Source organism: Aythya marila (genome assembly GCF_965140915.1).
Source record: "Aythya marila genome assembly, chromosome: 3".
NCBI lineage: Eukaryota > Metazoa > Chordata > Aves > Anseriformes > Anatidae > Aythya > Aythya marila.
This window is the reverse complement of record NC_139044.1, coordinates 51023819-51041416: the sequence shown is the minus strand read 5'-3', so window position 1 is coordinate 51041416 and position 17598 is coordinate 51023819. Positions and strand designations below refer to the sequence as shown.

The 17598-nt window shown below is 40.3% G+C and overlaps 1 protein-coding gene across 4 annotated transcripts in view; it reads right to left on the bottom strand.

Annotated features, from left to right (window-relative positions):
• SASH1 (SAM and SH3 domain containing 1) overlaps positions 1-17598 on the bottom strand; it is a 197769-nt gene that overhangs the window by 40150 nt on the left and 140021 nt on the right. For 3 of the 4 annotated variants that reach the window (XM_082757961.1, XM_082757958.1, XM_082757960.1), the window contains exons 5-8: positions 11934-11974; positions 10321-10407; positions 8942-9054; positions 7587-7688 (exon numbers count right to left, since the gene is read on the bottom strand). In XM_082757961.1, the coding sequence (XP_082614087.1) occupies positions 7587-7688; positions 8942-9054; positions 10321-10407; positions 11934-11974 (343 nt within the window). The remainder of the gene's footprint in view (positions 1-7586; positions 7689-8941; positions 9055-10320; positions 10408-11933; positions 11975-17598) is intronic. The other variant, XM_082757959.1, reaches the window with a different exon arrangement.

Sequence of the window (17598 nt, the reverse complement as noted above, 5' to 3'; positions counted from 1 at the left end):
TTGAGTTTTGAAGGTTTTGGTTTCACTAAGAAATATTCACAAACCTCTAATCCTTAGAGAGGCTGTTTATAGAAAAGTGTGTGAAATTCAGATGTGATAATCCTTATCATGTTCTGAGGCTCCCAAAAAGGGCCTCCAAGATTTTAAAGAAAATTGCATGTGGTCATAAAGTTCTTTGCCTCTTCCCAAAATTAACTGCAAGAGCATGAATTGCAAAGATTGTGCGAGTCTAAAGCATGAAGCAGTAGTGTCAGCCCCCCAGGTAAACCGAAGAAAAAAGCAGTCCCACGTCTGGGTTTGGCCTGTGATTACTTACAAGGAAATCAAAGGAGAGTCTAACGGCTACTTTGGTGAAAGATGTATTACACATTAGCTGGTGACGACACTGCTTGCTGAAATTAGTGGGAAATATTTGTCATAAGTAACAAGAGCACAATAATTTAATTCCCCCTGGAGGTCTGTCTTGATACTAGAATAGCTGCTTAGGCAAATTCCTAGATGTTAACTGTTTCCAGGTTTTTGTTAAATAATTTTGAGAAGCACATTGCTGACGTTTGCATCTGCACGCCAGATACATTTCTTCACGGTGAACTGTTTCTCTTGCTGATTAGAATAATTAATTTTAATGACATTATGACTGCGCTCACGTACCACTCATCATAGGTATATGTGGCAGAATGAAGCTCTGCGTTACATTACTTTGTATCTGTTACCATCCAGCATTCCTTTCCAATTCTCCTGCAGACTTTTCTACACATGGGAGAGAGAGACTCTACTTCATCGTGGGTTTTGGCAAGGCCAAGAGGACACGAGGAGAATCCCTACTTTTTGGTGTAGACTGTGTTACTGATGAATGGAGTACACCATTGGTCCTGGAAACCAACCCCTGAGCGTTTCATAAAACCAGTGGTGGAAGGGAAATACATGAAATACAGTGAAATTCGTATCAGAGATGGTTTAGGAAAAACAACAACAACAACAAAACAATGAGAGCCCTTTAGCAAAGGGTATGGTAATTTAAATTATATTCTTATCGCATTTTTGAACAATCAAACCATTAACGCTGCTGTCCTAAGTGCGAGAAGTAAACACCAGCAGTGCGGGGGGAAAGGGGCAAGTGGTAAACGACAGGAGCACAATTAAAATCTTCTATTGTACCACAAGTAAAGATTATTCAGCCTGGGTCTGCCAAATAGGGCAGTGAAACACATGGCTTTTGAGATTCTTAGTTCTTGAACTGAGCAGGGCTTTGTTCCAATTTAATAGGCTTGGTCTCTGAAAAGATGGGGGCAGGGAAACCACATTCTGGATTACAGCATCTCCTGCTGGCTGATGCACGCAGTGGGAACGGTCACAGGAAAAAGCTGTAACCCACGGTCTCACTTCCTCTAGGTAACATGCAGAGAAATTAGGCAGCTGCCCAAAGGCCGAAAGGTATACAAGACAGAATAAGGTGGTAGGGAATGAATATTCAACTAATTTGCCTTCCCACCTTCCACCCTCCTGAAATACGTGGCCAAGCATTTTGTGGTGAAGTTAGTCAATGGGGCTTGTTTGAATGCAGTCAAAACAGAAGTGGTTAATCACAGTCACCACCTGTGCGCTCCTGCAAGCTCTCTCTTCTCTGTCATGATAGCAGGAAGACTTTTCTTAGAGACCTTCCTACAGACTAATTACATCCAGTCTTCACATATGCAGGAGCAACTCCTGCTGGCAGTGACCAGGAGGTGTACTTGGCTTATACCGCTGTCAATGTCTGTGTACAACCTTGTGGTGACAATATATGGTCCCACCAGCTATACAGACACACACCTAGCTAATCTGTATCTGAGGACAACTTGGGCAGGTCTTCCGTGGTAAGTAGTACTTATTGAAGTCATATAGTTGTATTCCTAAATAAATGTATTCTCCAAATTCTAAAATTTTCTGGAAAAAATCAGACCAAATAGGTTGAAAGAAAACCAAAACAACCCAAACAACACCTTACAGCGTTCTTCAAAGCAACATATAAACACATCCGTGATTTCCCACTCCATGCAGCACTGATCTAACTTCAAACTTTGTGTACTGTCCTGGAAACTGTAATGGCAATTTGTGTTTCTCTCACGAATGCTCTTGTGTTACTATACCCATGAGAAACCCTGCTGTTGTGCATGGACAGAGATGGGGGGAAAGTTCATAGCAAAAATGCAGTTATTCTTCTGCTACTAGATTCCAGCACGAGGTGCTGGACACCTGCGCTGACTGAGATCACTGGAGAATGAGGGCAGACAGTGCTACCCCAGACAGACCCCCATGCTAGACGTACAGCCTGGGAATTCTCCGTTTTGATGCTGTCTTATTATTGGCTCTTTCTTCATCGTTACTATTAATAAGTGCTGAGAATATTACAGAAACTTGGAAACGAATAATAAATATACTATCCAACACAATGAGGGGCATTAGTGCCTTTCGGGAGATCTTCACACAAATTGGGTCACTAGACTCTTCAGAGCAACGCTGAATGCTCTGCATTCATTCACAGGCACACTGAGTATCAGCTCCCCTCTGCTACTTCAAAGAGCACACAGGGCCTGGAGGCAGCAACAAGATCTTCAAGAACTGAAACTTGGGAACATCCTGTGCCACTCCTAAGCCTTTCAAGGAAAAAAAATAACTCAAAAACTGGTAGATCCTCCGATAACAGCAAATCCGGGCCTGACAGTGCATAGCTTTCAAAATGCTCAAAGTATTCATGTTGTTTCCGTTTAAATACTACTGTTTAAATTACAAAATCGCATCCTACCCTAGTCTCCATTCACATCTAACACTGGTTCTGAATACTCACTGACTTCTACCTTAGCTCTAACAGGTTGGAAAGAAGGTTTTTTTTTCCTGTAACATACAGCCCTATGTGATTAGCAGTTATAACATTAACAAATGGTTAACCACTTCAAAAATCCATCAGTAATAAGAATAAAAATCAATTTAAAAACTGATGTATTCTGAAAGCATCAGCAAGCTGAATCACTGAAATACAGTATAGCCCTGAATAATATGGATTTGCTGTAGCTACACTTATATTTAGTCAGAGACAACTGGTGCTATGGAAGGTATATTGCAATTATTTCTTTTCTTCTTACTCTTGTGCTTAACAAAACAACATAGTAATAGCTGTTATGAGTCAGAGACAACTCTATCAGACTTGGTCTTTTATCGGAGTTAAATTTATGCCAAAAAGGGAGCAGGTGCATACACAGGTAATACAATCCTGATTCTACAGCTACAGCATGCCGCCGACTCAAATGAATAGGACCCAAACACCTTTCTCTCCCATTATTTTGGTTTTCACAATGGTAGGAGATACAGAACCAATACTGAATGCTTATTCAGCTTTTAGCCCCATTGAATGGCTGGACAAATGAAGAAGTCCTCAGGAAATAACACAAAACCTGGGAACAACAAAAGGGTATTTTGGTCTAACTAGGCCTGCCTCTGTGTGGACTCAGTTTGCTGCCTTCCGCCATGAGACAGATCAATAGCAGATGGAAAAGAGCAAAAATGGGACTGGAAGCTTCCCAGAGCTGTGGCCTCGCGGTAGATGAAGATCTGGCAGACCCGGCCGAAGAAGCTTCCAGAAGGCAGGTGGAGCAGCACTGCTGCTCTCCCCTCACCCAGCCGCTCTGCCGGAGGGAGATGTGGTTTTTGTTTTCCAGGCTCATAAATTTTAAGGCCTCTCTAACGAGGTTGATAAGGTGGTACGTAGCGGAGAGGGGGGCTCAGGGCAGCTCTCCTCAAACGCAGGCGTGTGTCACTACCTGGGTGCCGGCGCTAATGAGCTCCGCGTGGCCGGCCATTATGTGATGATCAAAACTGCAGCGCACAAGCCCAACAAAACAGCTCAGTCCAGGGCTAATTACAACTTCATTGAACTTGCATCTACAGAAGCTGTCGGCGAAGTTAATTAGTGGTTTGTTTCCGTGACAGCATGCGCATGATACACACGCTTCTGTCACAATCTCCCTCCTTTCCCCCACTCCTGCATCAACTATGACAACCGGTACCAATTAGCAGTCTTTCAGCAGAGGGCACAGGAACAGATTTCTATGGGTTTCTCCTAACACTGGTCCTTCAAGCAGAGCTCTGGGGATGGAGCAGCCCTTCCAGGCTTCTGTTTAAGATGGACAGAGAATTTCAGCCCCTTAACGTTATCAAACGAGCTCCTGTCTTTAAGAAGCATAAAAGGCACCTCAGTAATGGGAAAGAATGTGGTAATTTTGAAATCCTCTTTCCCTGAACTTTCTGAATCCTGAGGACAAATAGGTCCTTATCTAAAACCCAGAAAGGGATTCATTTGTAATCTGCACCTGCTTTACAACCCAACACTTGGCAAAAGGCAATGAAAGCTTGTCTAGAGCTACTCTGAGCAGCCTTCATTTTAACGGAGATGAAAAATCAATATTCACAAATCAATTTGTAAAAAATGACAAGGTATTTCAGACTTCATACATCTGACTAAGAAGAAAAACAGTTTCAACTGCATTTTATATTACCTAATAAATAACACACATAACTTTGTTGTGAATAAAAAGGTTCACAGTGAGGTTTAAACCCACCAATCGCTCTAAAGTGGCGGAGAACCAAGTCACCTACTGGCTTGGCAAGGCTTTTGTTTGTTTGATTGTTTCCTAACAGCAAGCAAACAGGACACACAATTAACAGCACAGAAATTACATCAGGCTGCCTCCCTTTGGATACTGAGGAAATGACCCTTCTACCCTTTGCTGTTTATCTCTCGGATTTAATTTTAAAAGGGTGTGAAATGCAAGTTTCCATTCCCTGGCACAGTAATTTAAAAGAAGAGGGGTTGGGAAGAAGAATCTTTAAATCTTTGAAATGAGTTTAGTAGCAACACCAAGGATGTTAGTCATAAACACATGACAGTTACACAAGCTAAAAAAAAAATAAAGCTTGAGTTTCCTTTTTTTTTTTTTTTTTTTTAAACAAAAGAAAAACAACAGCTAATGGCATTTCCCTTTTAGAGGTTATCTCATTGGTGGCTGTTCCTATGTTTTAGGCAGACCTGACTTGAAAGTATGGAGCACTTAGAGATCTCCAGATGTTCCCCCTACATTTTTAGCTTCTTTGAATGCTTATTTTATTTTATTATTGTTATTGTTTTTTATTTGTCTTGAAATGTTGTTATCAGACAAAACTAGACCGAGATTCTCCATAAAAACATCTTCCCAAGTCCTCCTAACTACCAGCAAGTCTCTGTCTGGACAAATAAAACAATAAACAATAAACAGAATAATAATTAAAAAAAAAAAACAACCCCCAGAAATTATACTAATGTTTTGATCTCTCTTAAATCCCTGAAGTTATTAAACAAGTGTATAGCAAGTGAATTAAAATTATGCTTTTCCTGAATTTCCTCAATCTGCAAGTATCCCACAATTCACTTTTATCATGTGTGTACAAAATGTTCACAAAATGATCAAGTATGATCACAGTGTTCCATCAGAAATTGCCTAGTAACAATTTGGCCGTGAGACCGAAAAAAACAGAAATCAGAAAAAAATGCCAACAGAATCAGAAGAGTCATTGCCCAAGGAGTTTTAATTCAAACCAGAAACTTTAATTCCAGTGACTCATATTTTAAATTACTTTCTGGGGCTAGGAGGCAGTGGGCTATCTAACAGAATGTTTCTAATATATGGAAAAACATCTTTGCTCCTTGGACTCTATAAAATGAGTGTGGTAGTTTTGAGTTTCCGAGTCTGCAGAGTACAAATCACACAAATGGCACTGAAAGTCAACCGATTTAGCAAAGGACGGGCTTGAACACAGAATCAACTCTGTGCCTCTCAAAAGCTGGTCATTTTAGATTAATAGAGATGTCCTTTGGCAAAACAGTCTGGGTGAACACATGCCCTATCTCTAGACATATCTGACACTTCACACTACTTGTTTTCCTCCCTCTTGCATGTCAGTTATAGCTCAGAGTCTTTCACCCCAGTTAACCCTAATTGCTTTTTGGTCCAGAAAGAAGCCAAGCTGACATTTGTTCTAACATGAACTTTTGTTTCTGCATATGATCTGCTCTTCACTTGAAGGCATGCAGTTTCACAGCTTCTGTTAAATGCAACCAGGATAAAAAATAGCAACAAGGGCAAAAATCTGGGGAGATATTTAGAACGACAGAATACAGATTCCCCCGTTGATGTTAGCAGGAAGATGGTTCAAATCCCACCAGAACAACAGAGAGATGCAAGAAAGCTCTTGGCTGGAAGAGTAAAGACAGCTTATGAAAATAATTTCAGAGAAGAGGTGCCAAGTCATTCCATTCGGGAGCAAATACTGAGTCATATTTTGTCCTCAGAGGTATATACAGCTTTTGGTAACTTCAACACAAACATAAACCATTATCAGAGTATTTCAGACTGAAACTCAGTAGACCTCTGAGATTTTACTAAAGTAAATGAGAGTTTTGTGGCTTTTCTGCTTTAAGTATTTTAGTCAAAGGCATTAAGAGGGGAATGTCCAGGCTATAAATACTAATAAGGAAAAGATCAAGACACTTTCACTTGGCTAAAGAACCAATGCAGAAGAGCAAAGATTCTTCCTTCTATATTCTTTGCACATTTCTGATATAGCAGAACAGGCTAGAAGGCAACATCAGTTCCTCTCTGTTCCCATCTAACTGAAGATGGGCATTTTTTTTTTTGAATACAAACAAGAAAATCCTTCTCCACCACAAAATATTTTAAACATCTCATAAAATGACATAGCATTCCTCTTTTCTTTTAGGGAGGAGAAGCTAACCCTCTGCTGCAGTTAGCAGGAAATTCCATTGACAATAAAATAAATAAATCAATCAATGGGCTCAGAAGTCTATGATTCAAATATATGGGTTACAAAGAGCTTGGATTTGACAGCCAAATGTGTTCTTCTGTAAGATTTATCAGTGAACTTTCAATTAGAGAAATGAAGTGGAATAAACTACTCTGTGGAAATGAAGATATTTGGAACGAAAAATTAATTAATTCAGTATGGCATGACACAAAGACTGGTGCCCATAAAAACAAGCGAAGCTACAAAACTCAGAAGCAAAAATAAGGGAAGAAAGCTGCCTTACTACTTTTGGGTCTCACAAAAGCTGCAAACTTTGGGCTGAGAGTTAGAAAATGCAGAGCTAGAACTGTTTGAAACCAGCGGGCAGCTAGGACTTAGCCAGGCTCTCAGCTAGGATGCATCAACAACAGCTGGGAAGGCCTGAGAAACTCTGATAATTCACAGTAACTGAAAAATAACATGAAACAATTCTAAATATATAAGTATATAATAAATAAATAAAAAACCACACCTCTTTCTGTGCATTAAAAAGCAGAAATTATGTAATAATCCAGTTTAAGTCTACAATAACAGAACCTGATGATTTAAAATCTCTATTAAAGACTTGCTGTAGACAGAGCATATCATCATGAGGTCAAATGATAGATTTGCTATTATAAATCACCAAGTAAATTAGGATACTGCAGCACCACAATGAAAGACTTTAAATATTAAACGATACTGGGAAGCATATCAAAAGGACAGGTACTTACATTACAATTGGAAGACCCATCAAATGTTGAGTAAGAACCATCAGGCCAGTCTGTAGTATCTCCAGTACTTGATTGCCTGTGCTGGGCTTCGTACTCCTTCAGCTGAAATTCAGGAAGACAGAGAACACGTTTTCCAGTGAGAAGAAGCTATCAGTCTTCATTAAAATAGCAAGAGTTTATGTATTTTCATTCTTTTTTCTCCAGTATCACTGTGGAATGGGGAGAATCAGACCTTTTGCATTGCCTGTCTCACTTGTTTAAAATAAACTCATTTATTTTGCAATCAGCAGTTTTAATGATAAGATTTATTTTTTAAAGAAAGTGATCTGTAAATACTGTTTTTTGATGAATTATCATTGGCAAAATATAAATTATACATCCCCATCACAGGCACAGTTTACACTGGACAGACTCACAATATTCTACCAATTTCCTTGATAAAGAAAATTATCTGCAGTGAAGACTAGGAACCGATTTTTATAATTTTACAACTAAAGAACATTTTTTCCACTTTCTAAAGTCTAAATATTTACAACCAACCCTACTAGAGGAAAATTGTTGAGAGGATCATCAAGAACTGATGATTAAAAAAATGAGGGAAAAAAAAAAAAAAGAGTTGCTGCTAATAGCTCAGACCACTAGAGGGAAACAATACAAATACATATAGTGAATATTAAAGATCAGGTACAATTCTCCCCCACATTTTTTTATTTTTTTTTTAAACAGCAGAGATCCCAGTATTACCCCCCTGGTGATTTTAAATTTTTGCATTTTTTTTCATGTTATGATTCCCAGTAAAGCAGTATTTCCTTCAGAGAATAACGTAACCTTAATTTCTATGATAGCCTATAGCCAAGATCAAGCTCATGTTTTCTGAACCTGAGGTACCCATACAGAACATCCTGTGCTCCATCATGTTATGTTGCTCAAGGGAACAAAATGAAGAGTGGTACAGAAACTTTATCATTGGCCTTTTGGCTTCTGAGCAAACAGTTGTTTTTCCTGTGGTTCATCAAAATTCAGATTTTGTAAAGAAACACTTGTGTCAGTCACTAATCTGTCAAAAATCACATCTGTTTTGATTTTAATGTCAAATACCCAAAATGGCTGAGAATGTTTGCTTATAGGACTCAATTCATTTGCCATACATTAGGCACCTATTTGGCTAAGCTAAATCTCACTTTTCCCATAAACAATGCAATTCCTATCTAATTTGTACTACCTAGTGCAAAGTAACAAACAGGCAGTTTTTCGCCTGTTCTCCTGTGTTTTGTGAGCACCTGAAAACATTGAATTGCTGTATCCTACATCATAAAACATTTTCCCAGGAAAACTGAAGTGTGTACTTATCATACCCTAGCAAGTGCTTCCTCAATAGTGATCATCTTCTCTTTGACCATCATCATTAGCTGGATCCGTTCCTCATCACTCATCGTGATCTCACTGGCCACGTACCCGACATCCTCTCCTGCAGAGAAACACACCGAGAAAACAACCGTGGTAAAGATGTCACACACAGAGTGGTATATACTGGAATTGGATTTTAGCTGGACTCTGAGAGGTGGTCACCACATAGATCTGGCTGGCCAGAATAGACCCCTCCCAGACCAATCTCATAGTATGATTTGACAGGACTGAATGATTTGGAAGTAACTAACATGAAGTAAATTAGGGCTAGAAAAACCAAGTGTACTATGACACCGAAATCAAGACAGTATATGAGAAGGAGAAATAAAACGTGACTGATACAGTTATTGACCCTAAAGATGAGAATCAAAAGAGAAAGTGTTAATGCCAGGTAAGTCCTAAACTCAGCCCCGAGGAATACTTTGGTCAGCTGAGTGGATGGGAAGCCATTCCAGGAACAGTGTGCTGGGCCCTCTTAGCTCTCTGCTGTAGAGCTACGAGCTGGCACACAGTGCTGGATATATTTGGCCTCCCAGCTCCAGGACCTCTTCTGATATGAGTTCGGAACGTCAGCGTGGAGAGTTAGAACTTGAGAGCCAACAAGGACCCACACTGAACTGACGGTACAAATGCACCCCTTTTCAACCTCGTAAGCAGGTTCCTAAAATTTTTCACAATCCATCTGAACACAGTCACAGTAATGCAGGGAGGCATCTGTTTGCAACAGAAGGATCTAACAGATACACACGGGGAAAAAGAAATTTTCTTTGTGAAGCAAAATATTTAAAGCAATGCACAACTGCATCTTTTGAAGAATCAAAGGAGACCTGACAGTTTAAGTGGAATCAATCCTAAATTTTCACTATTCACCAGGTGCATTTCTACTACTCCTTGTAGTATTGTTTCCTGCAATGAGAGGCTGGACTAAAGCCTAAATCAAACAGGTCTACGTAACTAAATCCCAAAGAAAGGAGAAACACCTTTCTAATTAAAACAGATAAGCATTTCTCTCATCAAGTCAGGCTGAGAAGAAAAAACATCTTATTCATTTTTATATGGTATTTATAAGAACCTGTTAATCACATCATTTTGTGCATGTGCTATCTCTGACAACAAGGACTGAAGGTGTTCCAGCAATTTGGAGTTGTGGCCTCACAGAATGCGACTCATCCTTCTGTGAGCCCCATCACAATGAACCAAGTCAGCGATACTTCCAGATCCACAGATTTGTAAATACCACACTGCTGCAAACGAGTTTTACTCTTTTGTATGGTTGGATCCTTGTATTTTGTATGGATAGGTTCAAAAGCCCTTTAAAAACATTTACCTTTGGAAGTCTGCCTCATTAGTCCTTTCTGGTTCTTTCGGAAATTCTGCCAAAAAAACTTATTTTTCTTTTTCCAGTCTGCTTTCCCTAAGAGAAAATTAGGGAGGGGGAAAGAAGGGAAAGGGAAGAAGGATTTCAAAAAGAAACATTAGTTAGTAAACACTACAGAAGGTATCAAGTTGCATTTTCTAAGACAAAAATGAGAATAAAAAATCTCAAATTTTCTTTGTTTCTTGAGTTAGTCTGTACTAGAACTATGCTGATGTAGCTTATTCAAAGAAATGCGCATTCTTTTATAATTGCCAATGCTATAGATGACCGAGATAAGCCAATAACTTACATATTTTGAACTATAAACAGAAAATATTTTACATTCATTTTGATATCTTTTGAGCTGTTAATGTCAAGTTTGGAAGTGTCTTTGAAGCATTTTGTTGGTTTATTCTCTTTAGCTGAACCACGATTACGCAGCAAAAGCTACAAGTCAGATAAGGAATTCTCTAATATATGTGTGCATATCTATATAGAAAATAAACAGTTTGTGTATATAAATACACACACATATACATTCTGCTACTTGGTATGAGAAATTCCAGGAGATCTTCAGTTATATCTGACTCTTGCTCACTGTATGCCTTGACTGTGCACGGCTGGGACTACATGTCTATTAACATCAGATTTGCATACTGCTTGATGACCCAGAAGTAAATTATTCATTCTAGAAAAGTAACAGGATCTGGATCAAAGGAAGGCATATAATTGTGCTCTGCTGAATTAACCAGGACACATGCTACCAAGTTTATGCCATCTGCAAGAGAACATACTGTGCCTGATCTGGCAGAAATGCTACTGATTTGGATCTACTTCATCCCTCTGTTTTTCAAAAATTCAAGTGAATGCAGTTTGTTCTGTGCCACTGCGTTTCAGCACGTGACTATGGTATTTTGGATCTTGCCTTAGAAGCCCCAGAGTTGGGGCTTCTTTGACTCTTTGAAAAACAGCTTAATTTTGCACTGTGTGGAAATGATCCTAGAAAATTTTTAAAAAGAAACAAGCCCTCTGCTCTAATTTTCCAACTCTCCTGTGAATAAAATAACACTTAAAAAACACACCACCCTATCCAGAATTTTACAAATTTAGCTAATGAGTTTGGATACCAATTTGAACTAATTATAGTAAGTTTAAAAAAAATAAATAAATTGAAAGACAACAGAAAACAAATACATATTTAAGAACGCAAAATATTTCAGAAACAAAAGATGAGCCTCTGGCATGACATACACAAACACAGTTATTCACTGGCGGTGGTAACTTTCAGAATACAAATGGATAGGCTAGCAGTAATCAAACATTAAGGAATTTGAAATTCAATATAACAAGTCAAAAGCTGTGCATTTATCACATGACAGTGCTGGCTGAGCTGCTTCTGAGATCACCGAGAGCCCTAGCATCTCACGTTTAAAGCTCCTAAGTCTCACCCTCCCCACGCACAGAAATGCTGCTGACTTCTGCTGGCATTCTGTTTACTCAGCTCTTCACATCCTAGCACAAGCGAAACTGAAAACCTGTTTAAGAATTCAATAGAAGTATCAAATAAAACGAAATATACTGACCTACAGAGCCTTCTTCCGAACTTGATTTATGAATGGAGAGCCTAGAACACAAAAGAGAAATGGACTTATTGATGCAGACTTCTCACGTTTCATGGGAGCTGTCTGATTACAGTAAATTATAGTTTCCAAACAATACATCATGAGCTGTTTCTCTTCCCCTTTCTTCCAAATGCAGCATGTTGGAAACAAAACCTGAACCCACTGGTCTGACCACAGTAACTGAGTTTCCCTCTGCACTCTCTGAAAAAAGCCTTTGACCAGCACAGAAAAACATCACTGACAGAAGCCTATGGTTAAGCCAAAAGCATCTCGGGATCCCTCAGAAAAACACTTTTTTTTCACATACTTCCCTCCCTTTCATTTCATTGGCTGCCTTAGAAACCGTACCACTGGGATGCTGTATTTGTTTAGGTTTTAACAGTTTGGGGCCTTCTTGACTTTCATCTGCAAGTTATTTATAAATATGCATTCATCAAACTTTCGGAAAGCCACCAAGAGGAAGACAGGAGCAGAGGTTTAAAGACCAGCTGAAGAAAACTTGTCCGGACCCTATGAAGTGGGACCACGGATGACCGGAGACTACAGCTGCTTCTTCCTGTTTCCTTTCTGTGTGCTTTCCCACCAGTTTACGCTCCCTTACTAAAAAGCTAGCTAGAGAGACTTATTTTAACAGAACATGGGCTTTACAAACAACCCACTAATATAGTACATAAGTCTTTTGTTCTCGGTCTTTATGTTCATTGAACCAGTTTTCCATAATGGATTCCAACTCAGTGCCAACGTTCATTGTGGGACCTCTGATGAGACAACATTGCCCTCCCACCCCCAGCCCCCCCCCATTGCCTTTTCTTTTTTTCTCTCTCTGTAAATGGAGCTAATGGAAATTACCAAATCTTGTGAAATTCTTTGAAGCCTTCCTACAGGAATCTCTAACCAGGCTGAGCCAAGCCAGTGAAATTACTCTTGCCAGCTTCAATGGCTTTGCTTGAGGCTCCAAGTGCAAAGCATTACTGCAGTATTTTTGGCTGAGAGCTCTGCCCTGTTACATGACAATGCCCTATTGTGCTGTGCCTGTGCTGTATCCATGCAAAATGGAAACACACATATCCCACTATACCAAGAAGTATTCAAGCCAAATTGTCCTGTGAATGAGGCCATGGAATACATACATGTCATATTCTAGTTGCTGTCTATAGTGTTTGCACAGGTTCCTTGCGTTTTCTTGGACTCCCAGAAGAGGGCAATGCAGAGTTTTTGATAAATCCAGTAAAGCTCTTGAAGGCAAATCTTAGTTTAAAACAGTTCAGAGTTTAAAAGATGTAAGCAATTACTGGCCAACATTTAGTAAGCATGAAAAACACCCTCATCAATTTGCAGAGACATCATTAGAGGGGAAATGAGACAGTATGAAGTTTCAGTTTGATTTAGAAATTCATCTCGGCAAAGAGGGTTTGGCATAGCGAAGCTCTGAAATCTGACCTCTTTCAACCTCAGTCTGATTAAAAAGTTAATCCAACACAGACTGCAAACCAGCTGAAGTAGCTAAACTTCAGATTTGAAGTGCATCAGGTGGAGGGAGACATTTAGTGTTTTCCTTGCTGATAAAGTCTACCTTTGAAGGGAAAAAGTTAATGATATAGGTGTATGCCACCAACTGCTTGGTATTTCAGAAGTCAGAATAAGAAATGCAGAAGTAAAATAACCAGAAAGTCCAGTGCCCAAACCACCAGACTTTCTACATCCAGACATTTAAAGTAAAGATGTCAGTGAGTATTTTTTTAAATAGAGGAAAAACGGATTAAAAGTATGTGGACTTTTATAAGGAGACAACACAGTAAAAAGAAAGCCAACTCCTGTTGGAAGTGACAGAACTAAAAGAGTAAATAATTTGTACCTGACCACTGACCTCAACCATCGAGCGAACAGTTACTTTATCTTAAATTAATTCAGTATTCACGAAATGAACCAAATCACCAGCCTTGAAGGATGAACTCTCTTAATTATCAGAACTTTGCCTCGCTAGTGAAATCAGCCTCAAAGCAGAGGCAATCTCTTGCACTCTGCAGCCTCCAAATCCATTTGAATTCTTTTCTTCTTCACAGTTGCCAACAACGATGCTAGCAAGCAGCAGGTGTAGTGGCAATGTTTGTGATGTGGACATCTGTTCCCTGGGAATTAGCCTGAGGCCACCAACTCATTCCATGCTGGTTTCCAAAGAAGGGGAAGAGCAACAGGAGCATACTTGTGATACTCCTGAGCCAGAGAGGGTGAGGAGATGAGTAGGATCCACAGCAAGCAAACTGCCTTCTCCTTTATATCTGATTTAACGAGTATACTGAGTTTCATCAGAGGATGCAAATTTCAGTTATCATTTCATGCATTCCCTGAAGAGGAAATCTTCCATGTCTGGGCTGACCTTGAAAATGCTAACAGCTGGTCTTAAAGGATGGAAATGCCAACAAAGCCTACCACGCAGAGCCTGACAAAGCATTTGCTTCTTAGTTCTATCAGACAACTCTGACGCTTAAAAATGCTCAGTGAAATCAATCAAGTGCTTTACTTCCTAGCATAGTACCTCCGAGTTGCTTTATGTCTGATTTGCCAATTACACTCCCTTACCCTGTTAAATCTGCAGCTTCTCTGTGAACGTGCGCTGAAAGTGATTTGTGTTCTTCCATTCATAGACTGATAACTTGTACTGAAAGTTAATGATGCAGTGACACTTGGCAGAAGTCTCAGCACTGCGTGCCTGAAAGGGAGCCAAATGCCATTACTCCACCACAGAGGCCTTCATTTTTGTTGTGGTCTGATGTACAACTTCATTAGCAAGCTTTCACATGAAACGTACTATGTCACAGCATATAGCAGGAGAAATATACGGGTATATGTTCAGACAGAAAGGGAGACAAGATTTATGGCCAGACGGAAGGAGTACTTCTGTATCTGCCCCAAATCTCTGGAAGTGAGCTTCAGAATGCATCAGAACTTTAATCCATTGATCTCACAAATTAAAAACCATCTTCTAGGCCTTTACTTAGGGCCTCTCAGAGCCAAACTGCCGAAACAAACAAACAACAACAAAAAACCAGCACTATAGAGTATTTAAGAATTGAGCTACTACTTTGGGGAATAACAAGATATTACTTCATTCCTGCCTCAGAGAGATGACGGCTTTCAGTGTAGCTGAGTAAATTACATCAGAACAATCAGCGATCAGAGACACAAAATCTGGTAGCAAGAGCAGCCCTGGATAACCTGGACTAGGAACTAGATTATTAAAAAGACTGACTTAACAGAAACGCCAAACATTCTGACTTAACATTCAATGCCAAAATGTGCTAATACGCAAACAAGAGTGACACAAAGGACAGTATTTCAAATGTTGGAGGTTTGCAGATGATAGAGTACTTGGAGATACCCACTGAAGAAAAAGAAAGTGACAGGGAAAAAAAGAACACACAGTAACAATTTAATCCTAAAAGACAGAAAGAAGGATGGGACATTCCAATGGCAGTATGGAGAATGAATATATATGGGAATAGCCTCTATGATTGAAGTTACTCATGAATTCCAACTAGAAGAGGTAAAGAGAAAAGCTGTAAGGATCAGGGAACTGAACACTTCATCTTAACAGCGCAGGCTAGAAAAGTTTTGCCTCTTCAGCTTGCCAAATTGAAAGCTGAAAGGAGATTATTTTACTATCTATTAATAAAACAGGCATGTGAACAAGCAGACATAAGGTGGTAATAAACAGGGAGTTACCATTTCCTAACTATCTGGACAAACTTAGACCAGTAGGCAGAGAATGGGATAGCAGCTTTAAAAACTGCTTCTAAGAGGATGCCTGAAAGACCAGACCAGACATTTGATGAGGATGAGCTGGACATGAGGACTGCCTCTGGAGGGCACTTCTAGTTCTTTTTTCCAGACTGTGGGTTCATTGCTTTTGTATAACAACAGAAAAGCCAGGCAAGCACAATGGTCTTTGAATCCATCTGTCCATAAAGTGCTGCAGCTGGGATGACCTTGCTGTACCAGAGTAACCTCTCCCTTTATAAATTACCTCTGAAATCCTGGATGTGGACTCTAAAAACTGGAATACAAGGAAGAATTGATGCACAAATTTGCTTCACAAGCCCATTGCAACTGAATCTGGTCATAAAGAGGCTTTTAACTTGGCTGTGTTCACCTTCTCTTGCTAACTCTGGGCTGGTTCTGACCCAGAAAGAGAAACGCCACGGCTTGTCTTGTACAGGGAGCGGCTGATTTCACAAGACACACGTTCACACGTGCCTCGAGACATGGTGTGCTGGGACACCACAGAATGGGAAAAAGAAACCAGTGACACCATGTGCTGCTTTTATGAATGCACCTGAGCATTTTTGAAAGCTCATCATTCCCGAAGCAGAACTAACACGGGGACTGAGAATGACAAGAAGGCTGATGGGTTTCTGTTTTACCACTAAGTATGTTCGATGCAGATGTGCTTTAACACACAGCTACATCTTGTTTATGGCACATAAAATCCACAGGTGCACAGCACCATCTGTTAATGAAACCACTACTGCTATGATCTTCAATAAACTGATACTGGCCCTCTCCTTTTTCCCGATGACTATTTATAGACCATTGAGGAAAATGCTTTTCATGGGATTTTCAATCTACACATATTATTCACATTCATAGCAGCAGACAAGCTGATGTAAAAGCCCACGCTGGCTTCTGTCGCCAAGCCGTTTGGTTATCTGCGTGCATTAGAAATGGCCCAGTCACATAATTAGTATCAAAAACTGACAGACTTGTAACTGCTCCTGACTGAACACAAGGTGATTTATCTAACCAGAGCTGGCACAGGGAAGAAAATGGGCCTTTGGTATTTTTATCAAATTTGCATGAACCTGAAGAGAAAGCAGGCCTGCAAGATTCTGACCTTGGCACCAGTGTGAGAAAGAGATGGAAAGCAAAGACGTTTCATTCAATTATCTTCTCATTAGGTTTCCATAGCAATGGCTCTTTAAGCAGGTCAAAACTTTCTCAGTGGAAACAAACATGGGGCTGCCTGTGGCTGTGTGTGCGTGTCCCAAACCACGACCATGGCGGAGCCACTGGGCTGCCTGTGGGCACCCAACATGGAGGCCGGTGGTGGGGCTGCATCGCACATCGCCCGGGCGGCCTAAGGGGCTGAAGCAGGGGCAGATCGCTGTCAGCCCAAAGCTCCTCCACGGCCAAGCATGAGGCAGCCGAGGTGACGCACTGCGTGCACTGCTCACAGTTCAGCTTCCTCGTGAAAGGCGGCCTTCATGCTGCCCAGCACCCAACTGCCAGGACAGAAAGCTCCTGCCAGCGGCTCGGCTCCGAGGAGCACTGGTTCCCCTCCTCACGTGTCCCAGGCGGTGCTTGGCTGGCCTCTCGCTCCCATTGTGAGGGTTATTGTGGGAGTTTCCTGCCCTACTTCTCTCGAGGAGGCTGTTTAAAGGCAGCATGAATAATTTGGCTTTGACTAAATCAGGCCTCAAACAAGTGACAACGGGGCTGTACACATTCACTGCTTCTTTTTGATTCCTGCAAGCACAGGGTATAAAGAAACGCATCTTAAATGAGGACATCTCCAGTACGGCAAGCTTTTACTTCTTCCTTTTTTTCCTTCCAACACTCCTTTCCATTT